Source organism: Oncorhynchus tshawytscha, linkage group LG09, assembly GCF_018296145.1.
Source record: "Oncorhynchus tshawytscha isolate Ot180627B linkage group LG09, Otsh_v2.0, whole genome shotgun sequence".
Taxonomy (NCBI): domain Eukaryota; kingdom Metazoa; phylum Chordata; class Actinopteri; order Salmoniformes; family Salmonidae; genus Oncorhynchus; species Oncorhynchus tshawytscha.
The window spans coordinates 8,902,281-8,919,019 of NC_056437.1; the positions used below are offsets into that span (position 1 = coordinate 8,902,281).

Consider the following 16,739-nt stretch of genomic DNA (forward strand, 5'->3'; position numbering starts at 1 on the left):
TTGTCGGCCCTAATTAATCAGCCATTCCGATTAATCGGATCGACCTCTAGTACCAACACATTCCTGCAGCCTTGAATGTCCCCAAGAACACATTGTCCTCCATCATTCTTAAATGGATGAATTTTGGATCCACTAAGACTCTTCCTAGAGCTGGCTGCCCGGCCAAACTGAGCAATCGGGAGAGAAGGCCTTGGTCAGGAAGGTGACCAAGAACCTGATGGTCACTATGACAGAGCTCTAGAGGTCCTTTTTAGCGATGGGAGAACCTTCCAGAAGGACTGCCATCTCTGCAGCACTCCACCAATCAGGCCTTTATGGTAGAGTGGCTAGACGGAAGCCGTTCCTCAGTAAAAGACATGACAGCCTGCTTGGAGTTTGCCAAAAGGCACCTAAAGGACTCTGACTATGAGAAACAAGATTCTCTGGCAGCATCATGCTGTGGGGATGTTTTTCAGCTGCAGAGACTGGGAGACTAGTCAGGGTCGAGGGAAAGATGAACAGAGCAAAGTATAGAGAGATCCTTGATGAAAACTTGCTCAGGACCTCAGACTGGGGCGACGGTTCACCTTCCAATAGGACAACGACCCTAAGCACACAGCCAAGTAAACGCAGGAGTGGCTTCGGGCCAAGTCTCTGAATGTCCTTGAGTGGCCCAGCATGAGCACGGATTTGATCCCGATCGAACATCTCTGGTGAAACCTGAAAATAGCTTTGCAGCAGCTCTCCCCATGCAATCTGACAGAGCTTGAGAGGATCTGCAGAGAAGAATGGGAGAATCTTACCAAATACAGGCGTGCCAAGCTTGTAGCGTCACACCCAAGAAGACTCGAGGCTGTAGTCACTGCCAAATGTGCTTCAACAAAGTACTGAGTAAAGGGTCTGAATACTACTGAGTAAAGGGTCTGAATACTACTGAGTAAAGGGTCTGAATACTACTGAGTAAAGGGTCTGAATACTACTGAGTAAAGGGTCTGAATACTACTGAGTAAAGGGTCTGAATACTACTGAGTAAAGGGTCTGAATACTACTGAGTAAAGGGTCTGAATACTACTGAGTAAAGGGTCTGAATACTACTGAGTAAAGGGTCTGAATACTACTGAGTAAAGGGTCTGAATACTACTGAGTAAAGGGTCTGAATACTACTGAGTAAAGGGTCTGAATACTACTGAGTAAAGGGTCTGAATACTACTGAGTAAAGGGTCTGAATACTACTGAGTAAAGGGTCTGAATACTACTGAGTAAAGGGTCTGAATACTATTGAGTAAAGGGTCTGAATACTTATGTAAATGTAATATTTGTTTTGTATTTGTAATACATTTGCTAATACTACCTCATATGCCATTATGGGGAATTATGTGTAGATTGTTTAGGAAAAAAACTACTTAATCCATTTAAAAATAAGGATTTAACAAGTGACATCCATAAGGAGTCACAGCTTTCACCTGGATTCACCTGGTCTGTCTCTGTCATGGAAAGAACAGGTGTTCTTAATGTTTTGTACAGTCAGTGAGTCTATTGTGGAGGGTACTAATGCAGCGAGTGGCAGCATAACATGTCCCCTCGTTGTAAATCATATTTACTTTTTCATTTTACTGTGTATCCTGGCCTGATGCCTGAAGCTAAAAGCCAGTGTGGTGGTGCTGCCTCGTCTGTCTGTGTGTCCACTTGATTTACTAGTCACTTAATCAATAGGAAATGTTCCACAGAAAGCTTTTATCTTCTGGGTAATAAAGAACTCCACCAGAAACTTTTCAAGTGGATCTCGAAATGTAGATATATATGACAGGGTGGTAATGTCCCAACAGACTGGAATTGAGATATTATTTCTGTGGTATTGTTTTATGGTCTTCCCAACAGACTGGAATTGAGATATTATTTCTGTGGTATTGTTTTATGGTCTTCCCAACAGACTGGTATTGAGATATTATTTCTGTGGTTATTGTTTTATGGTCTTCCCAACAGACTGGTATTGAGATATTGTTTTATGGTCTTCCCAACAGACTGGTATTGAGATATTATTTCTGTGGTATTGTTTTATGGTCTTCCCAACAGACTGGTATTGAGATATTGTTTTATGGTCTTCCCAACAGACTGGTATTGAGATATTATTTCTGTGGTATTGTTTTATGGTCTTCCCAACAGACTGGTATTGAGATATTGTTTTATGGTCTTCCCAACAGACTGGTATTGAGATATTGTTTTATGGTCTTCCCAACAGACTGGTATTGAGATATTATTTCTGTGGTTATTGTTTTATGGTCTTCCCAACAGACTGGTATTGAGATTTTTTATGTGGTATTGTTTTAGTGTGTTTTCTATAATTGGCGGAAGGCTATGAGAAGTGGTAACTGAAGGATGTCAGTTGTGAACTGTTAAGGCTTCTCTTTGTAGTAAAACAGTACCTGTACCTCTTTGTCATTGTCCTTCGAGCCAAATGGGCTCAATTGTCCTGGAACAGTAGCCTATAATGTTCTGTAATTGTCCTGGAATAGTACCCTCTAATTATCTGTTAGTGTCCTGGAATAGTACCCTCTAATGCTCTGTTAGTGTCCTGGAATAGTACCCTCTAATGCTCTGTTAGTGTCCTGGAACAGTACCCTCTAATTATCTGTTATTGTCCTGAAACAGTACCCTCTAATGATCTGTTATTGTCCTGAAACAATACCCTCTAATGTTCTGTCGGTGTCCTGAAACAATACCCTCTAATGTTCTGTCAGTGTCCTGGAATAGTACCCTCTAATGCTCTGTTAGTGTCCTGGAATAGTACCCTCTAATGCTCTGTTAGTGTCCTGGAATAGTACCCTCTAATGCTCTGTTAGTGTCCTGGAATAGTACCCTCTAATGCTCTGTTAGTGTCCAGGAACAGTACCCTCTAATGATCTGTTATTGTCCTGAAACAGTACCCTCTAATGATCTGTTATTGTCCTGAAACAGTACCCTCTAATGATCTGTTATTGTCCTGGAACAGTACCCTCTAATGTTCTGTAATTGTCCTGGAACAGTACCCTCTAATGTTCTGTCGGTGTCCTGGAACAGTACCCTCTAATGATCTGTTATTGTCCTGAAACAGTACCCTCTAATGATCTGTTATTGTCCTGAAACAGTACCCTCTAATGTTCTGTCAGTGTCCTGGAACAGTACCCTCTAATGTTCTGTCAGTGTCCTGGAACAGTACCCTCTAATGTTCTGTTCTTATTCCCTTAGGGTTTCCGTGGAGACTCTCTCAATTCTCAGGCCCTGAAGAAGGATGCAGATGGACTCTGCAGTCTCTCCCACGTTGCTCTCTGCCTGTTTGAAGAGGTTGGTTGGACTAAAGCAATTAGGAAAATCTGTGTTTTCTAGTTCTGGATCTGAATGATGACTGACAGTGTAAAGCTATGGCAGTATTGTATTCAATACGGTTCAGTGTACTTCATTCATCCCCTGAGGGCTTATTATTTCTGTCAGTTATACTGTAGGATACGGATCGAAAGACAAACATACAGTAACACTTACTAAATATAATACATCAAGCAAGACAGACGGTTTATCTGTGACTTCTAGTTTAAGATTGACAGATTAAAGACACTGCAGCACTGTATGTGAATGTCCTTCCTTTCCCCATCAGATCTGTAACCTGGCGTCCAACTGCTTGTGTTCGTGCAGCGCGGGCTCAGCCTCCCCTGGTGGAGTGGAGAACGATGCTGTCATGGTGTATGTGTGGGGCAGCAACAGCTCTCACCAGCTGGCTGAGGGCACCTTGGAGAAGATCCTACAGCCCAAACTGGCACAGGGCTTCAGCGACGCTCAAATGGTACTCTTACAACCCTGTCGAGCCTCTTTCACACTGTAGGGCCAAATAACAGCAAGCCGAGCTGTACTGGGCTAGCCTGGCTATGAATCCACCATAGTTACTGGAACTTTGCTGGAAAGGACAATGTGAAAAAGCAAATATTTGAGCCAGCATAGTACGGTTCAGGTGGGCTCTCTAGTGTGAATCGTGCATCTGTCTGACATAATGGACCGCAATCTGTTCTGTCATCTCCGAGTTATAGTATACACTTACCAAAGCGTATATTAAAAACACAGCTTCATCTGTCTCTTTGATCAGCTCACGGAAACAGGACAATAAGTTGATTACTTGCAGCTAAATGCATTTGAATGAATCAGAAATAATGTCATAAATGTCATGTCCAGTTTGAGATGATTAGTTCTGTTGAATGACATGTTTTCTCTTTCCACTTCCTCTTTCCTCCGTTCTAGATTGAAGCGGGACAGTACTGCACGTTCTCTGTGTCCGCGGACGGCTCAGTGAAGGCTTGTGGGAAGGGCAGCTATGGCCGGCTGGGTCTGGGGGACTCCAACAACCAGTCCATGCCCAAGAAGCTGGCCCTGGAGCCCCCGAGGAACATGTGTAAGGTAAAAGACTCACCATAACGTTGGCCCTGTGCAGTAGATCACCTGTTGGGTGTCGACGAACTCCGGAGATTCAACATGTAGGGTATTTGTTAAATGTACAGAACATGACTGTGGATGGTCTGTGGTCAGAGGCGATAGGGCACCTGCTGATTTGAACTGTTTGTCTGCTGTCCTGTTTTGTGCTTTAGGTTTCCTCGTCCAAGGGCTCTGATGGCCACACCCTGGCTGTCACAGGGGAGGGAGAGGTCTTCAGTTGGGGCGACGGAGACTATGGGAAGTTGGGACATGGAAACAGTGCCACTCAGAAATACCCCAAGATAATACAAGGACCTCTGCTGGGCAAAGTAAGCATGCAATGGAGACTAACCCGTGCTCATTGCATTTTAGGATGGATGTAGTCTCGCGGTACAAGACGTCACAGCGTGGTCTCGCGGTACAAGTCGTCACAGCGTGGTCTCGCGGTACAAGTCGTCACAGCGTGGTCTCGCGGTACAAGTCGTCACAGCGTGGTCTAGAGGTACAAGTCGTCACAGCGTGGTCTCGCGGTGCAAGTCGTCACAGCGTGGTCTCGAGGTACAAGACGTCACAGCGTGGTCTCGAGGTACAAGACGTCACAGCGTGGTCTCGAGGTACAAGACGTCACAGCGTGGTCTCGAGGCACAAGACGTCACAGCGTGGTCTCGAGGCACAAGACGTCACAGCGTGGTCTCGAGGCACAAGACGTCACAGCGTGGTCTCGAGGCACAAGACGTCACAGCGTGGTCTCGAGGCACAAGACGTCACAGCGTGGTCTCTACAAGACGTCACAGCGTGGTCTCGAGGTACAAGACGTCACAGCGTGGTCTCGAGGTACAAGACGTCACAGCGTCTCACAAGCGTGGTCTCGAGGTACAAGACGTCACAGCGTGGTCTCAAGACGTCACAGCGTGGTCTACAAGACGTCACAGCGTGGTCTCGAGGTACAAGACGTCACAGCGTGGTCTCGAGGTACAAGACGTCACAGCGTGGTCTCGAGGTACAAGACGTCACAGCGGGTACAAGACGTCACAGCGTGGTCTCGAGGTACAAGACGTCACAGCGTGGTCTCGAGGTACAAGACGTCACAGCGTGGTCTCGAGGTACAAGACGTCACAGCGTGGTCTCGAGGTACAAGACGTCACAGCGTGGTCTCGAGGTACAAGACGTCACAGCGTGGTCTCGAGGTACAAGACGTCACAGCGTGGTCTCGAGGTACAAGACGTCACAGCGTGGTCTCGAGGTACAAGACGTCACCGCGTGGTCTAGAGGTACAAGACGTCACAGCGTGGTCTCGCGGTACAAGACGTACCACGTACCTTTACTCACGCCGCCATACTTACCCTAGTAAAACTGACTATCCTACAGATCCTCGACTTCGGCAATGTCATCTATAAAATAGCTTCCTACACTCTACTCACAGTGCCATCCGTTTTGTTACCAAATCACCTTATACCACCCACCACTGCGACCTGTATGCTCTAGTCGGCTGGCCCTCGCTACATATTCGTCGCCAGACCCACTGGCTCCAGGTCATCTATAAGTCTATGCTAGGTAAATCCCTGCCTTATCTCAGTTCACTGGTCACGATAACAACACCCACCCGTAGCACGCCCTCCAGCAGGTATATCTCAGTGATCATCCCCAAAGCCAACACATAATTTGGCCGCCTTTCCTGACAGTTCTCTGCTGCCAGTGACTGGAACGAATTGCAAAAATCGCCGAAGTTGGAGACTTTTATTTCCCTCACCAACTTTAAACATCAACTATCTGAGCAGCTAACCATTCACTGCAGCTGTACATAGTCCATCTGTAAATAGCCCACCCAATCTACCTACCTCATCCCCATATAGTTTTTATTTAATTTTCTGCTCTTTTGCACACCAGTATCTCTACTTGCACATCATCATCTGCTCATTTATCACTCCAGTGTTAATCTGCTACATTGTAATTATTTGCTCCTACGGCCGATTTATTGCCTACCTCCTCATGCCTTTTGAACACACTGTATATAGACCTTATTTTCTCTACTGTGTCATTGACTTGTTTGTGTTATTGACTTGTTTATTGTTTATTCCATGTGTAACTCTGTTGTTGTCTGTGTCACACTGCTTTGCTTTATCTTGGCCAGGTCGCAGTTGTAAATGAGAACGTGTTCTCAACTAGCCTACCTGGTTAAATAAAGATTAAATAAAATAAAAATAAAACTACTGCCCACTTTTCATATGATTCGTCAATGTTTTCTACTTTCAGGTTGTGGTGTGTGTGTCTGCTGGCTACAGACATAGTGCTGCTGTAACCAACGATGGAGAGCTGTACACCTGGGGAGAAGGTGACTTCGGCAGACTGGGTAGAGTTCCTGTCATTTTCATTTCAAACCTTGTATGGAATTGACACTGCAAGCCAATTCATATATCATCATCAGACAGAGCAACTTTCAGTGACTTCTAGATGTATTTGAAAACTGCTTTAGAAATTAAATGAATGATTATTATTATCAGACAAGTAAAAGTGATGATGGACGATGACCATCTTTCCCTCTGTCTCTCCAGGCCACAGTGACGGCCACAGTCATGACAGTCTTTCTGTCTCTCCAGGCCACAGTGACAGCCACAGTCATGACAGTCTTTCTCTGTCTCTCCAGGCCACAGTCATGACAGTCTTTCTCTGTCTCTCCAGGCCACAGTGACGGCCACAGTCATGACAGTGTTTCTCTGTCTCTCCAGGCTACAGTGACGGACACAGTCATGACGATGTTTCTCTGTCTCTCCAGGCCACAGTGACAGACACAGTCATGACAGTCTTTCTCTGTCTCTCCAGGCCACAGTGACAGCCACAGTCATGACGATGTTTCTCTGTCTCTCCAGGCCACAGTGACGGACACAGTCATGACAGTCTTTCTCTGTCTCTCCAGGCCACAGTGACAGCCACAGTCATGACGTTGTTTCTCTGTCTCTCCAGGCCACAGTCATGACAGTTTTTCTCTGTCTCTCCAGGCCACAGTGACAGCCACAGTCGTAACGTGCCTACGTTGGTGAAGGATATCAGTGGAGTGGGTCAGGCGGCCTGCGGTAGCTCTCACACCATGGCTGTGGCTCAGGACGGACGCATGGTGTGGTCTTTCGGAGGGGGAGATAATGGTATGATACAGAGATTATGATGTAATTCGGGGGGGGTGATAATGTCCTTCTGAGGGGGAGATAACGGTATGATACAGAGATGACAAGGGTTCTCTGAGGGGAAGATAACGGTGCGATACAGAGACGATAATGGTTCTCTGAGGGGGAGATAACGATTTGATACAGCGATGATAATATCCTTCTGAGGGGGAGATAACGGTATGATACGGAGATGATAATGTTCTTTGGCGAGGGAGATGACAGTATGGTACAGAGATGATAACGGTTTGATTCAAATCAAATTTGATTAGTCACTCACGCCGAATACAACCGGTGTAGTAGACCTGTGAAATGCTGACTTACAAGCCCTTAACCAACAGTGCAGTTTATAAAAATACGGATAAGAATAAGAGATAAAAGTAACAAGTAATTAACAAATTATTAAATTATTAAAAAATAACAAGATATACAGGGGGGAGCCGGTACAGAGTCAATGTGCAGGGGCACCGGTTAGTTGAGGTAGTATGTACATGTAGGTAGAGTTAATTAAAGTGACTATGCATAGATGTCAGGAGTTCAGGAGTCTCCTGGCTTGGGGGTAGAAGCTGTTTAGAAGCGTCTTCTTGGACCTAGACAGGGCCTTCCTCTGACACCGCCTGGTATAGAGGTCCTGGATGGCAGGAAGCTTGGCCCCAGTGATGTACTGGGCCGTACACACTACTCTCTGTAGTGCTTTGCGGTTGGAGGCCGAGCAGTTGCCATACCAGGCAGTGATGCAACCAGTCAGGATGCTCTCGAGGACCCATGCCAAATATTTTCAGTCTCCTGAGGGGGAATAGGTTTTGTCGTGCCCTCTTCATGACTGACTTGGTGTGCTTGGACCATGTTAGTTTGCTGTTGATGTGGACACCAAGGACCTTGAAGCTCTCAACCTGCTCCACCACAGCCCCGTCAATGAGAATGGGGGCGTGCTCGGTCCTCTTTCTCCTCTATCTTGATCATGTTGAGGGAGAGGTTGTTGTCCTGGCACCACACTGCCAGGTGTCTGACCTCCTCCCTATAGTCTCATCGTTGTCGGAGATTCAGGCCTACCACTGTTGTGTCATCGGCAAATTTAATGATGGTGTTGGAGTCGTGCCTGGCCGTGCAGTCATGAGTGAACAAGGGAGTACAGGAGGGGCCTGAGTACGCACCCCTGAGGGGCCCCTGTGTTGAGGATCAGCGTAGCGGATGTGTTGTTACCTACCCTTACCACCTGGGGGCGGCCCGTCAGGAAGTCAGAGACGATAATGTTCTTCGGAGAGGGAGATGAACAGTTGAGACAGAGCTGATAATGTCCCTGGGCTGGTCCAACCACTTGTACAGTATATGACATTTCACTTAATCTCTCCTCTAAATACCAGACACTAACAGGACACATTAAAATACTCTTATCACGCATGCTCCCTTCCTCCATTTCACACCGTCTGTTTTACAGTAGCTATGGTCATGGTTAGTCTGGGCGCCAGTCTGGAATTGTCGTGTCAAACAACGGAATTGGCAAAAACCACAAACTGATCTGGGACCAGGTTATCAAATCAAATTTTATTTGTCACATACACATGGTTAGCAGATGTTAATGCGAGTGTAGCGAAATGCTTGTGCTTCTAGTTCCGACAATGCAGTAATAACCAACGAGTAATCTAACCTAACAATTCCAAAACTACTACCTTATACACACAAGTGTAAAGGGATAAAGAATATGTACATAAAGATATATGAATGAGTGATGGTACAGAACGGCATAGGCAAGATGCAGTAGATGGTATCGAGTACAGTATATACATATGAGATGAGTATGTAAACAAAGTGGCATAGTTTAAAGTGGCTAGTGATACATGTATTACATAAAGATGCAGTAGATGATATAGAGTACAGTATACCACGTTGTTCAGGGTGACTGATTTTGCTGTATTTGTGTGGCAGGTAAACTGGGTCACGGGGACACTAACCGTGTGTACCGGCCCAAGGTGATCGAAGCACTGCATGGGTTCATCATCAGGAAGGTGTGTGCCGGGAGCCAGTCATCTCTGGCTCTGACCTCTGCTGGACAGGTACGGTACTGCTCACTCAATGCCCCCTAGTTCATGTTTTTTTTAAACATGTGATATCTGCTCATCCTGCTACAGTATGTCCGCTTTAAACCAGCTAAATAAACACTGTGTTAGGTAAAATATTAACATACATTTTACATGAACACATTCGGTCTTATTTTCTCATGCAAAATCACAGCTAAAGGCCTCATAGTCATTTTGTCTACTGTTCCTGAACCCTGATCTCATTGTTCCCTCTCAGTCATTTTGTCTACTGTTCCTGAACCCTGATCTCATTGTTCCCTCTCAGTCATTTTGTCTACTGTTCCTGAACCCTGATCTCATTGTTCCCTCTCAGTCATTTTGTCTACTGTTCCTGAACCCTGATCTCATTGTTCCCTCTCAGTCATTTTGTCTACTGTTCCTGAACCCTGATCTCATTGTTCCCTCTCAGTCATTTTGTCTACTGTTCCTGAACCCTGATCTCATTGTTCCCTCTCAGTCATTTTGTCTACTGTTCCTGAACCCTGATCTCATCATTTTGTCTACTGTTTGAACCCTGATCTCATTGTTCCCTCTCAGTCATTTTGTCTACTGTTCCTGAACCCTGATCTCATTGTTCCCTCTCAGTCATTTTGTCTACTGTTCCTGAACCCTGATCTCATTGTTCCCTCTCAGTCATTTTGTCTACTGTTCCTGAACCCTGATCTCATTGTTCCCTCTCAGTCATTTTGTCTACTGTTCCTGAACCCTGATCTCATTGTTCCTTCTCAGTCATTTTGTCTACTGTTCCTGAACCCTGATCTCATTGTTCCCTCTCAGTCATTTTGTCTACTGTTCCTGAACCCTGATCTCATTGTTCCCTCTCAGTCATTTTGTCTACTGTTCCTGAACCCTGATCTCATTGTTCCCTCTCAGTCATTTTGTCTACTGTTCCTGAACCCTGATCTCATTGTTCCCTCTCAGTCATTTTGTCTACTGTTCCTGAACCCTGATCTCATTGTTCCCTCTCAGTCATTTTGTCTACTGTTCCTGAACCCTGATCTCATTGTTCCCTCTCAGTCATTTTGTCTACTGTTCCTGAACCCTGATCTCATTGTTCCCTCTCAGTCATTTTGTCTACTGTTCCTGAACCCTGATCTCATTGTTCCCTCTCAGTCATTTTGTCTACTGTTCCTGAACCCTGATCTCATTGTTCCCTCTCAGTCATTTTGTCTACTGTTCCTGAACCCTGACCTCATTGTTCCCTCTCAGGTATTTGCGTGGGGCTGTGGTTCATGTTTGGGCTGTGGTTCCTCTGAAACCACATCTCTGAGACCCAGGTTCATCGAAGAGCTCAGTGTGACCAAGATTATTGATATTTCCTGTGGGGACAGCCACTGTCTGGCTCTGTCTCATGGTGAGAGACTAACAGATGGCCATGTTTGTGAAAGTTCTTCATGGGTCTACAATGAAACCGTTTAGCCTACCATCCATCCTCCTCGTCATACGGATCCAGTAAATACCGACAATAACACATTATAAACTTTATTATTAACTGGATGGTTCGAGCCCTGAATGCTGATTGGCTGACAGCCGTGATATATCAGGCCATATACCACGGGTATGACAAATTACATTGGTAACCAGTTTATAATAGCAATAAGGCACCTAGGGGGTTTGTGGTATATGCCCAATATACCACGGCTAATGGCTTTATCCAGGCACTCCACGTTGCGTCGTGATTAAGAACAGCCCTTAGCCGCGGTATATTGGGCATATACCACACCCCCTCGTGCCTTATTCATGAATTATAACACATTTTAAAGCCTCTTAACATTAAAGTGTTTAGCAAAACGCATTACTTTTTCGGCTACTTGTAATAACATAAACTTGACTTGAAGACATTGAAAAATTGGACACATGCACATTCTTCTATTCCCTTCCTCCTGTCAGAAAATGAGGTGTATGCTTGGGGGAACAATGCCATGGGGCAGTGTGGCCAGGGACACACCTCTACACCCGTCACCAAGCCGAAGAAAGTGATTGGTCTAGAAGGAGTGTCAATCCAGCAGATCACCGCTGGCACTTCCCACAGCCTGGCCTGGACCGCTGTCCCCACCGACAGGTATAAAGGAGGACCTCGGGGTCTTTGTTCATTTGGAAAACAAGTATTAATTGGACAAGTTCAAATGGGTTTTACCTCCCTGTTTCAGCGTTTTCTCTTCCAGTGATGCCTCCTGAACACTACCCAGAAAGAGTAACCGTTTGAATTGAAAACAGTCAAGCTAGCTATAGGTATTCAAGCCAGTGATGCCTCCTGAACACTACCCAGAAAGAGTAACCGTTTGAATTGAAAACAGTCAAGCTAGCTATATGTATTCAAAGCCACATTCTATCCTTGTTTGATGGATGAAAAAAACAAAAAAAAGATCTTCCGTCTGACAGCTATTTGTCCTCTTGTATCTGTGTTCTTCTGATCTCATCTTGCAGCTCAGGCATTGCATTATTCATTGATTTGTTTATAAAAATGAGTTATTCCTGGACAGGCAGGTTGCTTGTTTCATTATTTATTTCCTTATTTCATTTTTTATTTTCTCCTGGGCTGGACAGGCAGTTGGTGGCATGGCATAGACCGTTCTGTGTGGACCTGGAGGAGAGCACCTTTACCTACCTTCGTAGTTTCCTGGAGAGATACTGTGACGGGATAGGAGGAGAAATGCCCCCTGCACCCTTCCCTTCCAGGAGGTAAAACAACATGCCCCCGGCACTCATCCCCTCCAGGAGGTAAAACAACATGCCCCCTGCACTCATCCCCTCCAGGAGGTAAAACAACATGCCCCCTGCACTCATCCCCTCCAGGAGGTAAAACAACATGCCCCCTGCACTCATCCCTCCAGGAGGTAAAACAACATGCCCCCTGCACTCATCCCCTCCAAGAGATACAACATGCCCCCTGCACTCATCCCTTCCAAGAGGTAAAACCACATGCTCCCTCCCCTCCAAGAGGTAAAACAACATGCCCCCTGCACTCATCCCTTCCAGGAGGTAACAACATGCCCCCTGCGCCCATCCCTCCAGGAGGTAAAACAACATGCCCCCTGCACTCATCCCCTCCAAGAGGTACAACATGCCCCCTGCACTCATCCCTTCCAGGAGGTAAAACAACATGCCCCTGCACTCATCCCCTCCAAGAGGTACAACAACATGCCCCCTGCACTCATCCCCTCCAAGAGGTAAAACCACATGCCCCTGCACTCATCCCCTCCAAGAGGTACAACATGCCCTGCACTCATCCCCTCCAAGAGGTACAACATGCCCCTGCACTCATCCCCTCCAAGAGGTACAACATGCCCCCTGCACTCATCCCCTCCAGGAGGTACAACATGCCCCCTGCACTCATCCCCTCCAAGAGGTACAACATGCCCCCTGCACTCATCCCTTCCAGGAGGTATAACAACATGCCCCCTGCACTCATCCCCTCCAAGAGGTACAACATGCCCCCTGCACTCATCCCCTCCAAGAGGTAAAACCACATGCCCCCTGCACTCATCCCCTCCAAGAGGTACAACATGCCCCCTGCACTCATCCCTCCAAGAGGTAAAACCAACATGCCCCCTGCACTCATCCCCTCCAAGAGGTACAACATGCCCCCTGCACTCATCCCTCCAAGAGGTACAACATGCCCCCTGCACTCACCCCTCGGGAGGTAAAACAACATGCCCCCTGCACTCATCCCCTCCAAGAGGTACAACATGCCCCCTGCACTCATCCCTTCCAAGAGGTAAAACAACATGCCCCCTGCACTCATCCCTCCAAGAGGTACAACATGCCCCCTGCACTCATCCCCTCCAGAGGTAAAACAACATGCCCCCTGCACTCATCCCCTCCAGGAGGTAAAACAACATGCCCCCTGCACTCATCCCCTCCAAGAGGTACAACAACATGCCCCCTGCACTCATCCCTCCAGAGGTAACAACAATTTGCCCCCTGCACTCATCCCCTCCAAGAGGTACAACATGCCCCCTGCACTCATCCCTCCAGAGGTACAACCTGCCCCCTGCACTCATCCCCTCCAAGAGGTACAACATGCCCCCTGCACTCATCCCCTCCAGGAGGTAAAACAACATGCCCCCTGCACTCATCCCCTCCAAGAGGTAAACAACATGCCCCCTGCACTCATCCCTCCAGGGTTAAAACAACATGCCCCTGCACTCATCCCCTCCAAGAGGTACAACATGCCCCCTGCACTCATCCCCTCCAGGAGGTAAAACAACATGCCCCCTGCACTCATCCCCTCCAGAGGTACAACATGCCCCCTGCACTCATCCCCTCCAAGAGGTAAACCAACATGTCCCCTGCACTCATCCCTTCCAGGAGTTAAAACAACATGCCCCTTCCCCTCCAAGAGGTACAACATGCCCCCTGCACTCATCCCCTCCAGGAGGTAAAACAACATGCCCCCTGCACTCATCCCTTCCAAGAGGTACAACATGCCCCCTTCATCCCTCCAAGAGGTTAAACAACATGCCCCCATGCCCCATCCCCTCCATGAGGTTAAACCACATGCCCCCTTCCCCTCCAAGAGGTTAAACAACATGCCCCCTTCCCCTCCAAAAGGTTAAACAACATGCCCCCTTCATCCCCTCCAAAAGAGTTACAAACCCATGCCCCCTTCCCTCCAAAAGGTTAAACCACATGCCCCCTTCCCCTCCAAAGGTTAAACCACATGCCCCCTTCCCCTCCAAAAGGTTAAACCACATGCCCCCTTCCCCTCCAAAAGGTTAAACAACATGCCCCCTTCCCCTCCAAGAGGTTAAACCACATGCCCCCTTCCTCCAAGAGGTTAAACCACATGCCCCCTTCCCTCCAAGAGGTTAAACCACATGCCCCCTTCCCTCCAAGAGGTTAAACCACATGCCCCCTTCCCCTCCAAGAGGTTAAACCACATGCCCCCTTCCCCTCCAAGAGGTTAAACCACATGCCCCCTTCCCCTCCAAGAGGTTAAACCACATGCCCCCTTCCCCTCCAAGAGGTTAAACCACATGCCCCCTTCCCCTCCAAGAGGTTAAACCACATGCCCCCTTCCCTCCAAGAGGTTAAACCACATGCCCCCTTCCCCTCCAAGAGGTTAAACCACATATCCCTTTCCTCTCCAGGAGGTAAAATAACATGCCCCCTATTAGTAAGAGCGTGACTCTAGTAAGACCAAGGTCATGGGTTCAATTCCTGCAGTGGTCCACAAACCTACTTGTGTATGTCAAAACAGAATAAGCATTTACACCTTGTCTTACTGTAATCACTTTTGGGATAACAGGGCCAATGATCTTACCAACACAACATTAGCACAAATGCCTCTCCTGAGAGGAGTGATCATTTTATATGGTTATGAATTCAAAGGGAAACTTGGCACAAGTCTAGAGGCATGTAGTGAAGCTGGAGGACATATGGCCTCATCGGAAAGGACAGTTACTGAGACTCACTATCTCTTGCTCTCCTCTCTCTCTCCCCTCCCTCTGCCTCTCTGTTCTCTTTCTATCTTTCTCTGTCTCTGTCTCTCTCTCAGGGAGCACCACCAGTTTGTCTTGCTGTGTATGAAGCTGCTGTCCATACACCTCTCTCTAGCCCATGCTGGGGGCACAGGGGCCACAGTACTAGGGGCCCAAGGGAGGCCCCTCCGAAACCTGCTCTTCAGGCTCATAGACTCCAGTGTACCTGAATCCATACAACAGGTACAACTGACACGATCAATGTCACCATATCAAGCATATCTTAGTAAAGACACCGTAGCTAGATTTGTGAAAGAAGTAACTAAAATGGTAGTAAATATTCTAAGCTTTTCAATAGACTCATTAGAACTACTAATGCAATTGTTTGCAGGCATTCAGAGTCTACTATTTTCTGTTGTATATATCCCCAGAGGTCCCCAGCCAGTGCTGATCTATCACTAAGGTGTGTGTTGTGTGTGTTCCCCAGGCGGTGATGAACACTCTGTCCATCGGAGCGTCTCTGCTGTTGCCCCCCCTCAGGGAGAGAACTGAACTGCTCCACTCACTGCTACCTCAGGGCCCAGAGAGCTGGGAGAGCCTCTCTAAAGGACAGGTAGCTAAACACACCTAGCCTAGCCTACTGCTACCTCAGGGCCCAGAGAGCTGGGAGAGCCTCTCTTAAGGACAGGTAGCTAAACACACCTAGCCTAGCCTACTGCTACCTCTGGGGCTCAGAGAGCTGGGAGAGCCTCTCTAAAGGATAGGTAGCTAAACACACCTAGCCTAGCCTACTGCTACCTCAGGGGCTCAGAGAGCTGGGAGAGCCTCTCTAAAGGACAGGTAGATAAACACACCTAGCCTAGCCTACTGCTACCTCAGGGGCTCAGAGAGCTGGGAGAGCCTCTCTAAAGGACAGGTAGATAAACACACCTAGCCTAGCCTACTGCTACCTCAGGGCCCAGAGAGCTGGGAGAGCCTCTCTTAAGGACAGGTAGCTAAACACACCTAGCCTAGCCTACTGCTACCTCAGGGGCTCAGAGAGCTGGGAGAGCCTCTCTAAAGGATAGGATAGGATAGGACAAGTAACTTAGCACACCTAGCCTAGCCTACTGCTACCTCAGGGCCCAGAGAGCCTTTCTAAAGAACAGGTAGCTAAACAGGTAGCTAAACACACCTAGCCTAGCGTACTGCTACCTCAGGGCCCAGAACTGGGAGAGCCTTTCTAAAGAACAGGTAACTAAACACACCTAGCCTAGCGCTACCTCAGGGCACAGAGAGCCTCTCTAAAGGACCGGTAACTAAACACACCTAGCCTAACCCTTCATGTCCTACCTCCCTCTCCCCCTAGCGTCTGCAGTTGGACATGGTTCTGAACAGCCTCCAGGAGCAGTCCCATGTGGCCTCTCTGCTGGGGTACTCCTCTCCTGGGGAGCTGACTGCTGGGGCTGGCCCCCTGGGGCCACCCCTGACCTCCAGCCCAGACCGGCCCAGCCCCAGCCCAGAGGCCCTCCACGACCATCTCCACCTGGCTGAGATGCTGCTCAAGACCCTGTTGCTCAGCATCGGATTCTACACGGTACAACTGGCAGTTTAAAAAAAAAAAAACAATTTATTTTACCTTTATTTAACTAGGCAAGTCAGTTAAGAACAAATTCTTATTTTCAATG

At 47.5% G+C, this 16,739-nt stretch overlaps 1 protein-coding gene across 6 annotated transcripts in view; it reads left to right on the plus strand.

Annotated features, from left to right (window-relative positions):
* The window catches only part of LOC112259490 (probable E3 ubiquitin-protein ligase HERC1), a 96,241-nt gene that overhangs the window by 9,416 nt on the left and 70,086 nt on the right, over nucleotides 1–16,739 (plus strand). For all 6 annotated transcript variants that reach the window (XM_042326469.1, XM_042326464.1, XM_042326465.1 and 3 more), the window contains exons 4-16: nucleotides 3,205–3,300; nucleotides 3,608–3,793; nucleotides 4,243–4,398; nucleotides 4,587–4,742; nucleotides 6,667–6,763; nucleotides 7,410–7,553; nucleotides 9,498–9,625; nucleotides 10,859–11,003; nucleotides 11,540–11,711; nucleotides 12,197–12,331; nucleotides 15,150–15,315; nucleotides 15,560–15,685; nucleotides 16,421–16,648. In XM_042326469.1, coding sequence (XP_042182403.1) covers nucleotides 3,205–3,300; nucleotides 3,608–3,793; nucleotides 4,243–4,398; nucleotides 4,587–4,742; nucleotides 6,667–6,763; nucleotides 7,410–7,553; nucleotides 9,498–9,625; nucleotides 10,859–11,003; nucleotides 11,540–11,711; nucleotides 12,197–12,331; nucleotides 15,150–15,315; nucleotides 15,560–15,685; nucleotides 16,421–16,648 — 1,935 coding nt within the window. The remainder of the gene's footprint in view (nucleotides 1–3,204; nucleotides 3,301–3,607; nucleotides 3,794–4,242; nucleotides 4,399–4,586; nucleotides 4,743–6,666; nucleotides 6,764–7,409; nucleotides 7,554–9,497; nucleotides 9,626–10,858; nucleotides 11,004–11,539; nucleotides 11,712–12,196; nucleotides 12,332–15,149; nucleotides 15,316–15,559; nucleotides 15,686–16,420; nucleotides 16,649–16,739) is intronic.